The 16,033-nt window shown below is 37.6% G+C and overlaps 1 protein-coding gene across 27 annotated transcripts in view; it reads left to right on the top strand.

Annotated features, from left to right (window-relative positions):
• MEF2A (myocyte enhancer factor 2A) overlaps nt 1-16,033 on the top strand; it is a 161,225-nt gene that overhangs the window by 127,793 nt on the left and 17,399 nt on the right. For 24 of the 27 annotated variants that reach the window (XM_065548512.1, XM_065548514.1, XM_065548510.1 and 21 more), the window contains one exon: nt 7,041-7,228. In XM_065548512.1, the coding sequence (XP_065404584.1) occupies nt 7,041-7,228 (188 nt within the window). Of the gene's footprint in view, nt 1-7,040; nt 7,229-10,662; nt 13,325-16,033 lie in introns of those variants that run through there. The other 3 variants (XM_073996823.1, XM_073996824.1, XM_073996825.1) reach the window with 2 other exon arrangements.

The raw sequence follows: 16,033 nt of genomic DNA on the forward strand, positions 1-16,033 counted from the left end.
TGTTGGCCAGGCTGGTCTCCAACTCATGACCTCAGGTGATCTGCCCACCTTGGCCTCCCAAAGTGCTGGGATTACAGCTGTGAGCTACCATGCCTGGGTCTTTTATTAAAAAAAAAAAATTATTATTTCAATAGTTTTCGAGGAACAAGTGGTGTTTTGTTGCATGGAAAAGTTCTTTAGTAGTGATTTTGGAGTTCACCAGAACAGTGTACACTGTACCCAATGTGTAGTCTTCTATGCCTCACCCCCTCCCAGCCTTCCTCCTTGAGTCCCCAAAGTCCATTGTATCCTTCTTATGCCTTTGCATCCTCATAGCTTAGCTTCCACTTGTAAGTGAAAACATGTGATGCTTGGTTTTACATTCCTGAGTTACTTCTCTTAGAATAATGGTCTCTCGTTCCATCCAGGTTGCTGCAAATGCCATTATTTTGTTCCTTTTTATGGCTGAGTAGTAGTAGTCCATGGTGTGCATATATATATGTATGTACACACATATATACATATATGTATACACATATGTATGTATATATACACATATATATACACACACACATATATATATATCACATTTTCTTTATCCACTTCTTGTTGATGGACATTTAGGCTCGTTCCATATTTTCACAATTGCAAAATGTGCTGCTATAAACATGTGTGCACCAGTGTCTTTTTCATATAATGACTTCTTTTCTTCTGACCGAGTAGTGAGATTGCTAAATCAAACCATAGTTCTACTTTTAGTTCTTTAAGGAATCTCTGTACTGTTTTCTTTAGTGGTTATACTAGTTTACATTCCCACTAGCAGTGTATAAGTGTTTGCTTTTCATCATATCCATGCCAACATCTATTATGTTTTGATTTTTAAAATAGGCTATTCTTGCAGGAGTACGGTGGTATCTCATTGTGGTTTTGATTTGCATTTCACTGATAATTATGCTGAGCATTTTTTCACATGTCTTTTGGCAATTTGTATACCTGCATTTGAGAATTGTCTATTCATGGCCTGTGCCCACTTTATGATGGGATTATTTGTTTTTTTATGGCTGATTTGAGTTCCTTGTAGATTCTGGATATTAGTCCTTTGTCAGATGCATAGTTTGTGAAGATTTTCTCCCACTCTCTGGGTTGTCTGTTTGCTGATTATTTCTTTTGCTTTGCAGAAGCTTTTTAGTTTAAGTAGGTCCCATCTATTTATTTTTTCTCTATCATATTTGCTTTTGGGTTCTTGATCATGAACCCTTTGTCTAAGCCAGTGTCTAGAAGAGTTTTTCCAATGTTCTAGAATTTTTATGGTTTCAGGTCTTAGATTTAAGTCTTTGGTTTATCTTGAATTGATTTTTGTGTAAGATGAGAGATGAGTCTTCTACATGTGGCTTGCCTATTATGCCAGCACCATTTGTTGAATAGGGTGTCTTCCCCACTTTATGTTTTTGTTTGCTTTGTTGAAGATCAGTTGGCTGTAAGTATTTGGCTTTGTTTCTGGGTTCTCTATTCTGTTCCATTGGTCTGTGTGCCTGTGTTTATACCAGTACCATGCTTTTATGGTAACTATAGCCTTGTAGTGTAGTTTGAAATGAAATAATATGGTGCCTCCAGATTTGTTTTTTTTACTTAGTCTTGCTTTGGCTATGCAGGCTTTTTTGGTTCCATGTGAATTTTAAGATTTTTTTCCTCCTAGTTCTGTGAAGAATGATGGTGGTATTTTGATGGGAATTGCTTTAAATTTGTAGATTGCTTTTGGCATTATGGTCATTTTCACAATATTGATTCTACCCATCCATGAGCATGAGATGTGTTTCCATTTGTGTCATCTGTGATTTCTTTCAGCAGTGGTTTGTAGTTTTCCTTGTAGAAATTTTTCACCTCCTTGGTTAGATATGTTAATTTTTTGCACCTGTTGCAAAGGGATTGAGTTCTTGATTTGATTCTCAGCTTGGTCATTGTTGATGTATAGCAGTGCTGCTGATTTGTGTACATTGATTTTGTGTCCTGGAACTTTACTGACTCTAGTAAAAATGTCATAGATGGCTTTTATTACCTTGAGATATGTCCCTTCTATGCCAGTTTTGCTTATTGACTTGTGTATTTTTTTTTTTTTTTTTTTTGAGACGGAGTCTGGCTCTGTCGCCCAGGCTGGAGTGCAGTGGCCGGATCTCAGCTCACTGCAAGCCCCGCCCCCCGGGTTCATGCCATTCTCCTGCCTCAGCCTCCTGAGTAGCTGGGAGTACAGGCGCCCGCCACCTCACCCGGCTAATTTTTTTTTTTTTTTTTTTTTGTATTTTAGTAGAGACGGGGTTTCACCGTGTTAGCCAGGATAGTCTCGACTCGATCTCCTGACCTCGTGATCCGCCCGTCTCAGCCTCCCAAAGTGCTGGGATTACAGGCTTGAGCCACCGCGCCCGGCCTGACTTGTGTATGTTAAACCACCCCTGCATCCCTACTATGAAACCCACTTGATCATGATGTATTATCTTTTTGATATGCTGTTGGATTCGGTCAGCTGTTATTTTGTTAAGGATTTCTGCACCTGTGCTCATCAGGGATATTGGTCTGTAGTTTACTTTTGTTATATCCTTTCCTGGTTTTGGTATTAGGGTGATACTGGCTTCATAGAATGATTTAGGGAGGATTTTCTCTTTCTCTATCTTTTGGAGTAGTTTAATAAGATTGGTACCAGTTCTTCTTTGAATGCCTGATAGAATTCAACTCTGAATTCGTCTGGTCCTGGACTTTTTGGTGGTGTTGTTGGCAGTTTTTAAAATTGTTGTTTCAGTCTCGCTACTTGTATTGTTCCATGCAGAGTTTTATTTCTTCTTGATTTAACCTAGGCAGGTTATGTATTTCCAGGAATGTATCCACCTCCTCTAGATTTTCTAGTATCTTTTTCCACCCCTTTACTTTATGTGAGTCTTTATGTGTTAGGTAAGTGTCTTGAAGACAGCAGATACTTGGTTGGTGTATTTTTAACCATTCCGCCATTCTGTATCTTTTAAGTGGAACATTTAGGCCATTTACATTCAACGTTAATATTGAGATGTGAGGTACTATTTTATTCATTGTGTTAGTTGTTGCCTGAATACTTTTTTTTTCATTGTGTTCTTGTTTTATGGGCCCTGTGAGATTTATGATTTAAGGAGGGTGTATTTTCAGGTTTTGTTTCAAGATTTAGAACTCCTTTTAGCATTTCTTAGTTGTGCTGGCTTGGTAGTGGTGAATTCTCTCAGCATTTGTTTGTCTGAAAAAGACTTTATCTCTTCTTAATTTATGAAGCTTAACTTTGCTGGATACAAAACTCATGGCCAGCAATTATTTTGTTTGAGGAAGCTAAAGATAGGACCCCAATCTCTTCTGGCTTGTAGGGTTTCTGAGGAGAAATCGGCTGTTAATCTGATAAGTTTTCCTTTGTTGGTTACCTGATGCTTTTGCCTCTCAGCTCTTAAGATTCTTCCCTTTGTCTTCACTTGAGGTAATCTGATTACTGTGTGCCTGGGTGAAGATCTTTTTGCTATGAATTTCCCAGGTCGTCTTTGAGCTTTTTGTTTTAGATTTCTAGATCTCTAGTGAGGCCAGGGAAGTTTTCCTCAGTTATTTTCTCAAATATGTTTTCCAGACTTTTAGATTTCTCTTCTTCCTCAAGAACACCGGTTATTCTTAGGTTTGGCTGTTTAGCATAATCTCAAATTTTTGGAGGCTTTGTTCATTTTTGTTTTTTGATTTTTTTTTAAATTTGTCTTTATTTGATTGGGTTAATTTTGTCACCCAGGCTGGAATGTGGTGGTGTGATCTTGGCTCACTGCAACCTCTGCCTCCTGGGCTGACTCAGCCTCCTTAGTAGCTGGGACTAGAGGTGTACACCACCATGTCCTATTAATTTTTCTTTCTTTTCTTTTTTTTTTTTTTTTTTGGTAGAGATGGGGTTTCACCATGTTGCCCAGGCTGGTTTTGAACTGGGCTCAAGCAATCTGCCCACCTCAGTCTCCCAAAGTTCTGAGATTGTAGGCATCAGCCACCACATCTGACCCAGGGGCAAACCATTTTATTTCTCAGAATGCAGTCTTGTCAGGATGAGATTATTAGGACGAGTTTTAGGCCAGTGTTAAGCACACAGCAGACACTCAGTTTTTGTTAGTCCTTGCATGTGTATTAATACAGGAGTGTGTGGGTATGTGTGTATTTATAACATCTAATGTCTGCTTATTTTTCGTGAATTCTGAAGTTTTCTTTTTTTCTTTATACTAGAATGAAAGGAGCAGAAAAAATACAGCTACCCTTTCCTTCTGATGGTCCCTGAAGCTGTGGATTCTCCAGGCTTATCTGCTCTGCCATTCCTCACTCACACCTTGTTCATTCGTGCTTTAACATATTTTTCTCACATTTATCCATAATGCCTGCCTTCTCTTTTCTTCTTCTGTCATTTCAGACTGCTCAGTAGTTAATCCCACAAAGGCTTTCCTAATTAAGCTGATATATTTGTGATCAGTTGATCAGTGCTTTCTATCTCATTGTAAATTTTGTGTGGTTACCTCTAGTTTGCCCATATTGTAAGTATAATTCATGCCTGTGTGATATGCCTATTCTTGCTAACTAGATGAAAAGCTCCTTGAAGACCTGTATAGGCTTTTTATGGCTTCTCTACATATACCCTCCTAGGGGCACAGTACTGTATACATAATAGATGTTTGAATTTTTTTAATTTCCAGATGGTAAAGGTACTTCTATGTTTCCTGATTTTAGACAGTTGCTAGTCTTAAGGACATGTGAATGCTGAGTCCTACCCAGAGAACATAAGAGGCCTGTTTGGCTTATCAGGAACCTCTGGCTCACTATTCTGAATATTTTGTTCTTTGCCAGCTTCGTAATAAACACTTACTCTTTTATTCTTCCCTGCTTTATTTGTGATTTACTTTGAAATTGAAATACCACACTGTAGTCTCTGTTTTATAAATTCACATTATATGTTTCTGTACACTGGTTACTTATCTACTTTTTATTTGTGTCATTATCTCTGCTGTTGGACTGCAAACTGGTGAATAGTAGCTATTTCTATTAGGATACTATCAGTTGCAACTAACAGAAAACTACCTCAGGCTTAAATTGTATAGGGGATGTGTTAACTTACATGTAACTGAAAGATCCAGAAGTGGTACAGACTACAAGCACGGTTTAATCAGGGCTTTTACATCATTTGTTTGCTGTTCTCCTTTTTGTATCAGCTTTTTCCTCATTCCGGCTTTCTTCTGAGTCCCAAAATGACTTAAGAATAAGATGCTGGCCGGATGCATTGGCTCACGCCTGTAATCCCAGCACTTTGGGAGGCCGAGGTGGGCAGATCATGAGGTTAGGAGATCGAGACCATCCTGGCTAACGTGGTGAAACCCTGTCTTTGCTAAAAATACAAAACATTAGCCCGGCATGGTGGTGGGCGCCTGTAGTCGCAGCTACTCAGGAGGCTGAGGCAGGAGAATGGTGTGAACCGGGGATGCGGAGCTTGTAGTGAGCAGAGATTGCTCCACTGCACTCCAGCCTGGATGACAGAGCAAGACTCTGTCTCAAAAAAAAAAAAAAAAAAAAAAAGAATAAAATGCTTTCTCAGGCACAGTTTGGGGAATGTGGAAGCCTCCCTGACAATCATGGAACAATTGTTTTACCCGGGTTCTGATTGGTCATTACCACATCCAGTCACTGTGGTGAAGGAGAATGACCTGAGTCAAATGCCTGTCACTAAGTTCATCTGGGGGTTGGAGAGAGGGTTGCAGAGAGTCAGCCCCACCCAGTCCACGTGGTTGCTACACATGGGAAGAAGTAGAATGACTGACTACAGTATTCATGAAAACAGGATGGTTTCATATTTATTTATATCTCAACTGGTTCCCAAAAGTATTATATACATAGAACATATATCACAATATGCCTGTTTCCTCATTTCATCTAAGAGAGATGGAAGGTTCTGTCAGGGAAAGTTTAAAAATAGGAATAAGATGATTAACGTGAGATAAATCAGAAATATTTAATAAGGACCTCAATGAAGCTGAAAAAACAGAACCAGTGAAGTAGAGCCATAAGGAAGAAGTACTTGGTGAAAATGAGGCATTAGAAATGAGTGCTGAATAAACTACAGTTAAGAAGTTACTCTGATACCTAGTTCACTACTCAGAACTTAGTAGTAGCAGTGCCTTTGCTCTCACAAGAGTGATTGAATAGGCTGTTCTCAGACATTTTCTATAATACCTCCATTATTTTAGTCCCTAAAATGAGACTAAATGAGATGCCCTGTTAGAAATGTGATCTTTTGTTTCTTTGAAATACAGTTTCACACTGTCACCCAGGCTCTAGTGCAGGGGCATGATCTCAGCTCACTGCAACCTCTGTCTCCCGGCTTCAAGCAATTCTCCTGCCTCAGCCTCCCAAGTAGCTGGGATCACAGGCGTGCGCCACCATGCCCGGCTAATTTTTGTATTATTAATAGAGACAGAGTTTCAACGTGTTGGCCAAGCTGGTCTCAAACACCTGACCTCAAGTGATTCGCCCTCCTCAGCATCCCGAAGTGCTGGGATTACAGGTGTGAGCCACCGCACCCGGCCAAAAATGTGTTGTGTTTTAAATCTCTCTTAGCAAATCCAAGCAGTAATGCTGTACAAGTGTCGTTAGTCTTAAGCTTTATATGTATTTCAGACTTTGCTTGTCTTCCTCTGCTTATTTTTAAAATATCCAAAGATACTTCATTAGTTACCACAGGTTGAGTATCCCAATACAAACTGCTCTAAAATCTGAAACACTTTGAGCACTGATGTGATTCTCAGAAGAAGTGTTAATTGGAGGATTTTGGATTTTCAGGTTTAGGGATGCTCAGCCCTTAAGTATGTTATACAAGTATTCCAAAATCAGAAACACTTCTGGTCCGAAGCATTTCGGATAAGGGATACTCAAACTTGTAGTGAGTTTTGTTATAAAATTTATTTGCAACTCAGACTGGGGAAAACTTTGTTTGTGCCAAAGTGTTTTAATAACTCTTCTCACATAATTGAATGATATTTTTCCCCCAGGGAATGGATTTGTAAACTCAAGAGCTTCTCCAAATTTGATTGGAACTACTGGTGCAAATAGTTTAGGCAAAGTCATGCCTACGAAGTCTCCCCCTCCACCAGGTGGTGGTAATCTTGGAATGAACAGTAGAAAACCAGATCTTCGAGTTGTCATCCCCCCTTCAAGCAAGGGCATGATGCCTCCACTAGTAAGTTGAACCTTTCTTCAACTTCATTCTTTAAAACATGTATTTTATACATAGTCAGTCTGTAGCTTCCTTTGGAATTTTCTGTGCCACCATAGAATCTACACCTATTCCTAACAAATATTTCCATTCGAAATTAGTATTTGAAGAGACAAGTCTATTTCAAATACACAAAAATCAGATTATGGAAATTTGCTTAACGGTTATTTAAAATTAAAGCTAAATATGAACATGGTTGGAACTGGAGGTTATTAAGTGAAATAAGCCAGGCACAGAAAGATAGATACTGCATGATCTCACTCATATGTGAGTGAGACCTAACAAAATTGATCTTGTAGAGACAGAAAATAGAATGATAGCAGAGGCTGGGAAGGGTGTGTGGGTGGGAGATGGGATGAAGAGAGGTTGATTCGTGGGTAAAAACATACACTTAGATACAACAAATATACCCCTGTATTTGATAGGAGAGAAGAGTGACTATAGTTAGCAACATTGCAGATGGAGTATATTTCTGAGTAGCTAGAAGAGAGGACTTGAAATGTTCCCAACAAATAGAAAGTATAAATATTCAAGGTAATAGATACCCCAAATACCCTGACTTTGATCATTACACATTCTATGAATGTAACAAATATTCACATGTACCCCATTAATATGTAACACTTTTAGAGATTATTATGTTTAATTTTAATTTTACCAGGCTAGAAATATTAAACATGAGTTATTTATTCGCTGTACTTTGTATACTTTCATTAATCAATTAAACATGCTTTTCTGTGAGAGAAGCACTAAACTATTAGTTAGAAAATTCTGCATACCAGGCAGGGTACAGTGGCTTACATCTGTAATCCCAGCACTTTGGGATGCCAGGGTGGGCGGATCACCTGAGGTCAGGAGTTCAAGACCAGCCTAGGCAACATTGTGAAACCCCATCTCTACTAAAAATACAAAAATTAGCTGGGTGTGGTGGTGTGTGCCTGTAATCCCAGCTACTCAGGAGGCTGAGGTAGGAGAATCACTTGAACCCAGGAGGTGGAGATTGCAGTAAGCCGAGATCATACCACTGCACTCCAGCCTGGGTGACAGAGCAAGACACTGTTTCAAAAAAAAAAAATTCTGCATACCACAGAACTATTGTAGGATAGGGAAGAATGCACACAAACTTGAGTGAGTTATTCTCCAATTAATTTTATTTGCTTATTCCTTCTCAAATAACCTTTCTATTTAACTGTATAAAGAATGCAGGTAGCCTCTATTCCACTCCTTGATGACGGCTTTAGGGTTCTGGTCTCATTTGTTTTTGAGTCTTAAGTCTGTTTATAAAGAACAGGACAATATATTTATCCCCCTTAGCCTCTTGTAGAAAAAAAACTGGAATGTATAATCAAGTTTTAAAATCTCTTAGTTTAGTAACTGTTTGACTGCTAGCATACTAAATGATATGCCAGGTGTTCTCTCTACTGAGCAGTTGCTAAACTCACCATTAGAGTTTTTGCTAAGTGAAAGTGATGCTATCAGGCTTAGATAATAATTCCACATTGGTATAATGCTTTATAGATTCTAAAACACCTTCATGTGTATACTGTCTCATTTAATTCTCAGTTAGCTTGTGATCATTGCAAGGTAGAGATTAGGAAACTGAGTTAAAGGTTATTACTTGTCCAAGATAGTTCAAAATAGAGCCAGGACCAAATCTCTTTAAGTCTTATAGTCCAGGTCAAAAAACAAGTACTTTTTTATTTGGTGATACAGAAGTCTGGAAACAGTCACTCCCAGCCTTACAATTAAAAAAACTTGGATATACAGAAAGTTCATAGTTTTCCTTGAACTCATTATAGTGCTGAGATTTCAGGGCAACCAACTGGCCCAGATGCTCCAGAGTCAAAGATACTGTGAGGAGAGATGACATTTGAGCATTAGGCAAGACACAGATAGTAAGAGTTAAGCTAGGGTGATTGGTGAATTGCTGGAGACCAGGTGTACACTGACAGAACTGTGTGAAACTCCTGGGGGCCGCAGTATAAAACAGGGTGAGTCTGTGTTCTCTTGTAGACTTTTTTCTCCATGAATCCCGTGGGGTGCTCAGAAGCTCCTGCAAAGGTCTTGCTGTGGTACACAACTGGGAGAGGGGAAGAGTAGCTCTACACTAGGGGCAAAAAGTTTTGCCTGGATCTTTTTGTCTTCTTTCTCTAATATGGAACAAAAGCTTTAATCTCTAAGACGACGAACAACAAACATTATCACTCTTAGGGCACTGTTGAAATCCTGTTTAATGGAAAAGGCAAAATATCTTCAGCCAGTGGTGAAGGAACAGGAAGACATGCTCGGTATGGAGCAACGCCAGGAGAGTGGCAGGATGACTGAGAAGGCCACAGCCTGAGGCACAAGAGAGGGGATGACTTAAAGCTGAGAGTGGAGCAGTCACTAGGGGAAAATCTGGCATGCAGATAGATCCCCACCCCCAGAGGGATATGAAGCTTGTGGTAGGTGCCCTGATGGTAACCAGAGCAACAGTAAGGCTCAAACCTGGCCCAGCTTCTAATGAAATTAACTCGAGTCTTGCACTAATAGCTTAACAGGAGGGAAAAACCTGTAGGTCTATTAGTAGGAATTACCCATGCTGAAATACAAAGAGAAGAGTGAAAACAACACAAAAAACAGAATGAAGTATCCAAGAGCTATGCGCCATTATCAAATGGCATAACATATTTATAATTGGACTTCCAAAAAGACAAGAGAGAACAGATTAGGAGTAATATTTTAAAAAATAACCAGTACCAAGCAGGATAAATACGACTGCCAACACACACACACACACGCATACGCACACACACTCTCACTCTCAGACTGCTAAAAGCAAAAGATCAAGAGAATAATCTTAGAGAAGAGATATATTGTATACAGAAAAACAAGGATTAGTACCGTACTTTTTTCTTCACAAACTAAACTATGCAAGCAAGAAAAGGGGAGTAACATTTAACGTGCTGAAATTTTTAAAAAATTCCTCTCACCCCAAAATTCTCTACTCACCAAAAATATCTTTGAGAAATGACGATTTCCTCAAACAAAAGTCGGGGGAATTTATTGCCAGCAGACCTGCTCTACAAAAAATGTTAAAGGACTCTGATCCCAGCAAAAACTTGAGTCTACACAAAGACCTGAACAGTGGAAATGCAATAAATGAAGACAAATAAAATCTGGTTTTCCCTACATTTTATAAACGTTTTATTTTTAGAACAATTTTAGATTTATAGAAAGATTGCAAAGATAGTACAGAAAGTTTTCATATACCCCACACATAGTTTTTTTCTGTCATTAACATTAGTATGGTATATTTGTCACCACTATTGAACCAGTACTGATATGTTGTTATTAACTGAAATTCGCACTTTATTCAGATTTATTTATTTTTAACCTTGTGTCTTTTTCTATTCTAGGATCCAATCCAGGATACCACATTACATTTAGCAATCATGTCTCTTTAGCCTCCTCTTGACTGTGAGAGTTTCTAAGACTTTCCTTGCTTTAATGACCTTGACAGTTTTGAGGAGTACTAGTCAGGTATTTTTATAGAATGTCTCTTAGTTAAGATTTGTCTGATGTTTTTCTCATGCTTAGCCTGTGGTTGTTGGTTTGAGGGAGGTAGGCCATAGAATTAAGATGCCATTTTCGTCACATCGTATCAAGAGTGCCTACTACATTTATTATCCCTTATCTGAAATACTCAGGACCAGAAGTATTCCAGATTTCAGATTTTTTCAGGTTTTGGAATATTTCCCTTATACTAATAAGTAGAGCATCCCAAATCCAAAAATCTGAAATCCAAAATGATCCAATGAGTACACGTTGGTGCTCAACAGGTTTTGGATCTTGGAGCATTTCAGATTTCAGATTTTCAGGTTTGGGATGACCAGCCTGTATCGTCATAACTATTGCTGATGTTAATTTGGTCACTTGGCTGATGTTTAACAGGTGTTTAACAGGTTTCTTTTCTGTAAAGTTACTCTTCTGCTTTTCATACTATAGCCTTTGGGTAGGAAATTACCATGTTCAGCCCACACTTTTAAGGAGTGGGGAGTTTTCTTAAGAGAAGGATATCTACATAAGTTATTTGGAATTCTTCTGCACAGGAGATGTATCTCTTCTCTCTCATTTATTCAACCATTTATTTCTATCAATATGGACTCGTGGGCATTTATTTTAATACTTTGGTTTATAATGCAGTACCACGTTTTTCTGTTGCTTTGTTCTAGCCTCAGCTTTTGAGGGCTGTCTGCTTGATTCCTGTGTCCCTTTAATATATCCTTATTTTTGTGGGTTTTTATTTATTTATTTTTTTATTTTTTAGGGGAAATGGGTGCTTTTTTATTTTCTGGCACTATAATATGTTCTAGGCTGATCTTGTGTGTTTTCTGCACCAGTCCTAGAATCAGGCATTTCTCCAAGGAACATTAATTTATTTTTATGGAGTATAAAAGAAACCACGATCCAAGTGCTTTCCCTCTTTTTAATTGCTCCAAAAGGTATCTGACTATATAAGGCAAAAATAGTAACAGTGTATTTTGTTTCTGTAGCACATGTCAAAATAAAATATATGACAATAAAAGATGGGAGGGAGGAATTGACTCTACCTGATGTAAATATTATTTGAAGAAGAACTCAAGGTGATTAAAGATATATATTGTAAACCCTAGTGCAGATACAGAAGAAAATTTAAAAGAAGTCATTCTATTGACTTTAAATAAGTCAATAGAAGAGATAAAATAGAAATATAAAAAATGCTCTACTAAGTAGCCCAAGAAATGGACGAAAAGAAGACAAACAAAAAGCAACATAAAGGTAGCTTTTAATTCAGTCATATAAATAATCACATTGAATGTGATGAGAACACATCAGTTAAAAGATCATCAGATTTGTGTTTTTTTTGTTTTTTTTTTTTTCTTAAAAAGTACTGTGGTGACTCATGCCTGTAATCCCAGCACTTTGGGAGGCTGAGGCAGGCAGATCACCTGAGGTTGGGAGTTCGAGACCAGCCTGACCAACATGGAGAAACCCCGTCTCTACTAAAAATACAAAATTAGCTGGGCATGGTGGTGCATGCCTGTAATCCCAGCTACTTGGGAGGTTGAGGCAGGAGAATCTCTTGAACCCCGGAGGCAGAGGTTGCAGTGAGCCAAGATTGTGCCATTGCACTCCAGCCTGAGCAATAAGAGTGAAACTCCGTCTCAAGAAAAAAAAAACAAAATTGCTGCCTACAAGAAATCCACTTTAAATATAAAGACATAGGTAAAAGAAGGGAGAAAATTTACTGTTGCAAACACCAAAACGAAAGGTAAAGCAGACCTATTAATTTCAGACAATGTAGGCTTCACAACAAGGAAAACTATCAGCAATAAAGAGGGATGTGACCTAGTCCACTTTCCAAGAAATAACTGTCTTTAATGTTTATGCACCTAACAACAACCTTCAAAATACATAAAGTGAAGACTGATAGAACTAAAAGGTGAGTAGAAAAATCCACAATTGTAGTTGGGGATTTCAACATCCCTCTCAGTAACTGATAGAACAAGTAGGCAGAAAAATCAGTAAGGGTCTAGATGATCTGAGCAACACTTGACCAACATGACCTAAGAGACATTTATAGAACATGTCAGTCAACAACAGCAGAACACACATTTTTCACAAGAGCACATGGAACATTCACCAAGATAGACTATATCCTATGCCAGGAAACAAACTGGCAAGTTTCAGTGAATTGAAATCATACATGTTATATTCTCTGGCCAAAAGGAAATCAAACTAGAAGTCAATAACAGAAAGTAGGAAAATGGCCATATATTTAGACATTAAACAATATACTTTAACCCAAGGACCAGAGAAGAAATCTCAAAGGAAATTTAAAAATACGTATAGCTGAATGAAAATGAAAATACAGCATCAAAATTTTGAGGCCCAACTAGAGTAGTGATGAGGGGAGATTTATAGCAACAAATGCCTGTATTTGAAAAGAGGGATCCCAAATCAGTAATCTAAGCTTTTACTTTAAGAAACAAAAAAGAAGAGCAAACTTAACCCAAATCAAGCAGAAGAAAGGAAAAAGAGCAGCAATTAATGAATTTAAAACGGGAAAACAAAAGCAAACCAAAAACTTTGTTTTAAAAAAAAAAGAGGTAATAGAATTGATAAACCTCTATCCAAGCTGACCAATGGAAAAGAGAAGACCCAGGTAGGTTATCAGTATCAAGAATATGAACAGATACATTACCCAAAAGACACTGAAAGAATACTGTAAGCGTCTCTGTTCTAATAGATTTAATAGCTTAGATGAAATGGGCAAATTCTGGGAAAGATACAAACTACCAAGGAACTACTAAACTCATTGAAGAAGAAATAGTTAACTTGAATAGTAACTATTTTAAAAACAGAATTCCTAGTTTAAAAACCTTTCACAAAAGAAAACTCCAGACCCATATGATTTAACTGGCAAATTCTGCCAAACATTTACAAAAGAAGTGATACCAATGCTATACAGTCTCTTTCAGAAAAAACTAGGAGAGAACACTTTCCAACTTATTTTTTTTAGGTCAGCATTACCCCAGTGCAAAACCAAAATAAGGCAACACAAGAAAAAAAAATCTACAAATCCATATTCCTCATGAACTCTAGACACAAAACAGTAAAAAGTAAATTGAGCAATAAATAAAAAGGATATTATATCAAGACCAAGTTGGTTTTATCCCAGGAATGCAAGGCTGAGTCTACATTTGAAAATTCATTAGTATAATCACGATGTTAACAATTCAACATCTATTCATGATTAAACAAAAAGAATCTCACTGAGCTAGTAATAGAAGGGAAATTAATAAAGAGCATCTACAAAAAATATCCAGCTAAAATACTTTATAAGGGGAAAGCACTGAGTCTGCTAGTGTTTGGAGCTAGGTAATGATATTTTTTTTCTCACCAGTCATATTTACCATGGTAGTAAAAGTCCTAGCCAGTACAGTTAGGCAAAAATTAATGAATAAAATGCATATATATATCGGGAAGAGAGAAATTAAACTTTCTCTATTCACAGAAGATACATTCTTTAATGTAGAAAAATATAAAGAAATTACAAAAATCCTCGGACCAATCCGTGAGTTTAGCAAGGTCTCAGGGTACAAAGTTAGTATATAAAAATCGATTATATGCCAGCAGTGAACAATTGGAATTTGAAATTGAAAAAACAAACTAAACAAAAAAACCCTAACTAAAGGAAAGAAAAGAAACATCTAGGTACAATTGTGACAAAATATCTACACAGTCTGTATGTTGAAAACTGCAAAACACTGATGAAAGAAATAAAAGAGGACCTAGATGAGTAGATAGATACATCATGTTAATGGATTTCAAGACTCAGTATTGTCAAGATGTCATTTCTTCCCAGATTGATCTGTAGATTAAACACAATTTCAGAATCCTGGCAAGCTTTTTTTGTAGATACGAACAAGCCAATTCTAAAATATATAGGTAAAGACAAAGGAGTACAATAGCTAGAAAGATTTTAAGAAGGAACAAAATTTAAAAAAACTACAACTACCTGGTTTCAAGACCTACTATAAAGCTATAGTAATCCAGAAAGTGTGATATTGGCAAAAGGATGGGCACATAGATCACTGGACAAAACAGCTCAGAAAATATAGACCTATGCATGTATATTCAGCTGGGTTTTTGGCAAAGTTAGTAAGGCAGTTCAACAGAGAAAGGATGGTAGTTACAACTAATGGTGTTGAAACAATTCTACATCCATACACAAAAACAACCCACTTGATAATAACTCAGACTTTATTAAAAAATTAACTAAAATTGGATTATAGACCCAAATTTAAAACAGGAAACTGAAATTTAGAGGAGAAAATCCAACACCAGAAGCAGGATCCATAAAGAAAAAACTGATGTATTGGAGGTTATCTTAAGTTTTGGAGGTTAACCTTAAGTTTTGCTCTGTGAAAGGTACTGTCCGGAGAATATAGGATGACCTACAGATTAGAAGAGAGTAATTGCAAGTCACATGTCCATTAAAGAGTTTGTATCTTTAATGTATCCAGAATATTGTAAGAATTCTTGTATCCAGAATATTGTAAGCATTCTTAAAACCCAACAGTAAGAAAACATATTTTTAAAAAGGCAAAAGGCACAAGATCTGAACAGATACTTCAAAAAGAAGATACATGGATGGCAAATAAGCGTTTGAAAATATGCTTAATATTATCAGGCCCTACGGAATTGAAAATTAAAACCTAATGAGATACAACTACACAGCTAGTAGAATGGCTAAAATTTAAGAAGAACCGATGGCTGGGCACAGTGGCTCACGCCTGTAATCCCAGCACTTTGGGAGGCCAAGGTGGGCAGATCACCTGAGGTTGGGAGTTTGAGACCAGCCTGACCAACATGGAGAAACCCCATCTCTACTTAAAAAAAAATTAGCCAGGTGTGGTGGTGCATGCCTATAATCCCAGCTACTCGGGAGGCTGAGGCAGAAGAATCACTTGAACCCAGGAGGCAGAGGTTGTGGTGAGCCAAGATTGTACCATTGTACTCCAGCCTGGGCAATAAGAGCGAAACTCTGCCTCAAAAAAAAAAAAAGAAAACTCAAAAACTAGAAGTGCTGGTGAGGATGCAAAGCAAAAAATCTCTCTATATGTTTGGAATGCAAAGTGGTACAGCCACTTTGAAGAGTTGGTCAGCTTCTTATGAATCTAAATATATACTTGCTGGCCAGGCAGGGTGGCTCATGCCTATAATCCCTGCACTTTGGGAGGC

This window comes from Macaca fascicularis, chromosome 7 (genome assembly GCF_037993035.2).
Source record: "Macaca fascicularis isolate 582-1 chromosome 7, T2T-MFA8v1.1".
In the NCBI taxonomy this organism is placed as follows: domain Eukaryota; kingdom Metazoa; phylum Chordata; class Mammalia; order Primates; family Cercopithecidae; genus Macaca; species Macaca fascicularis.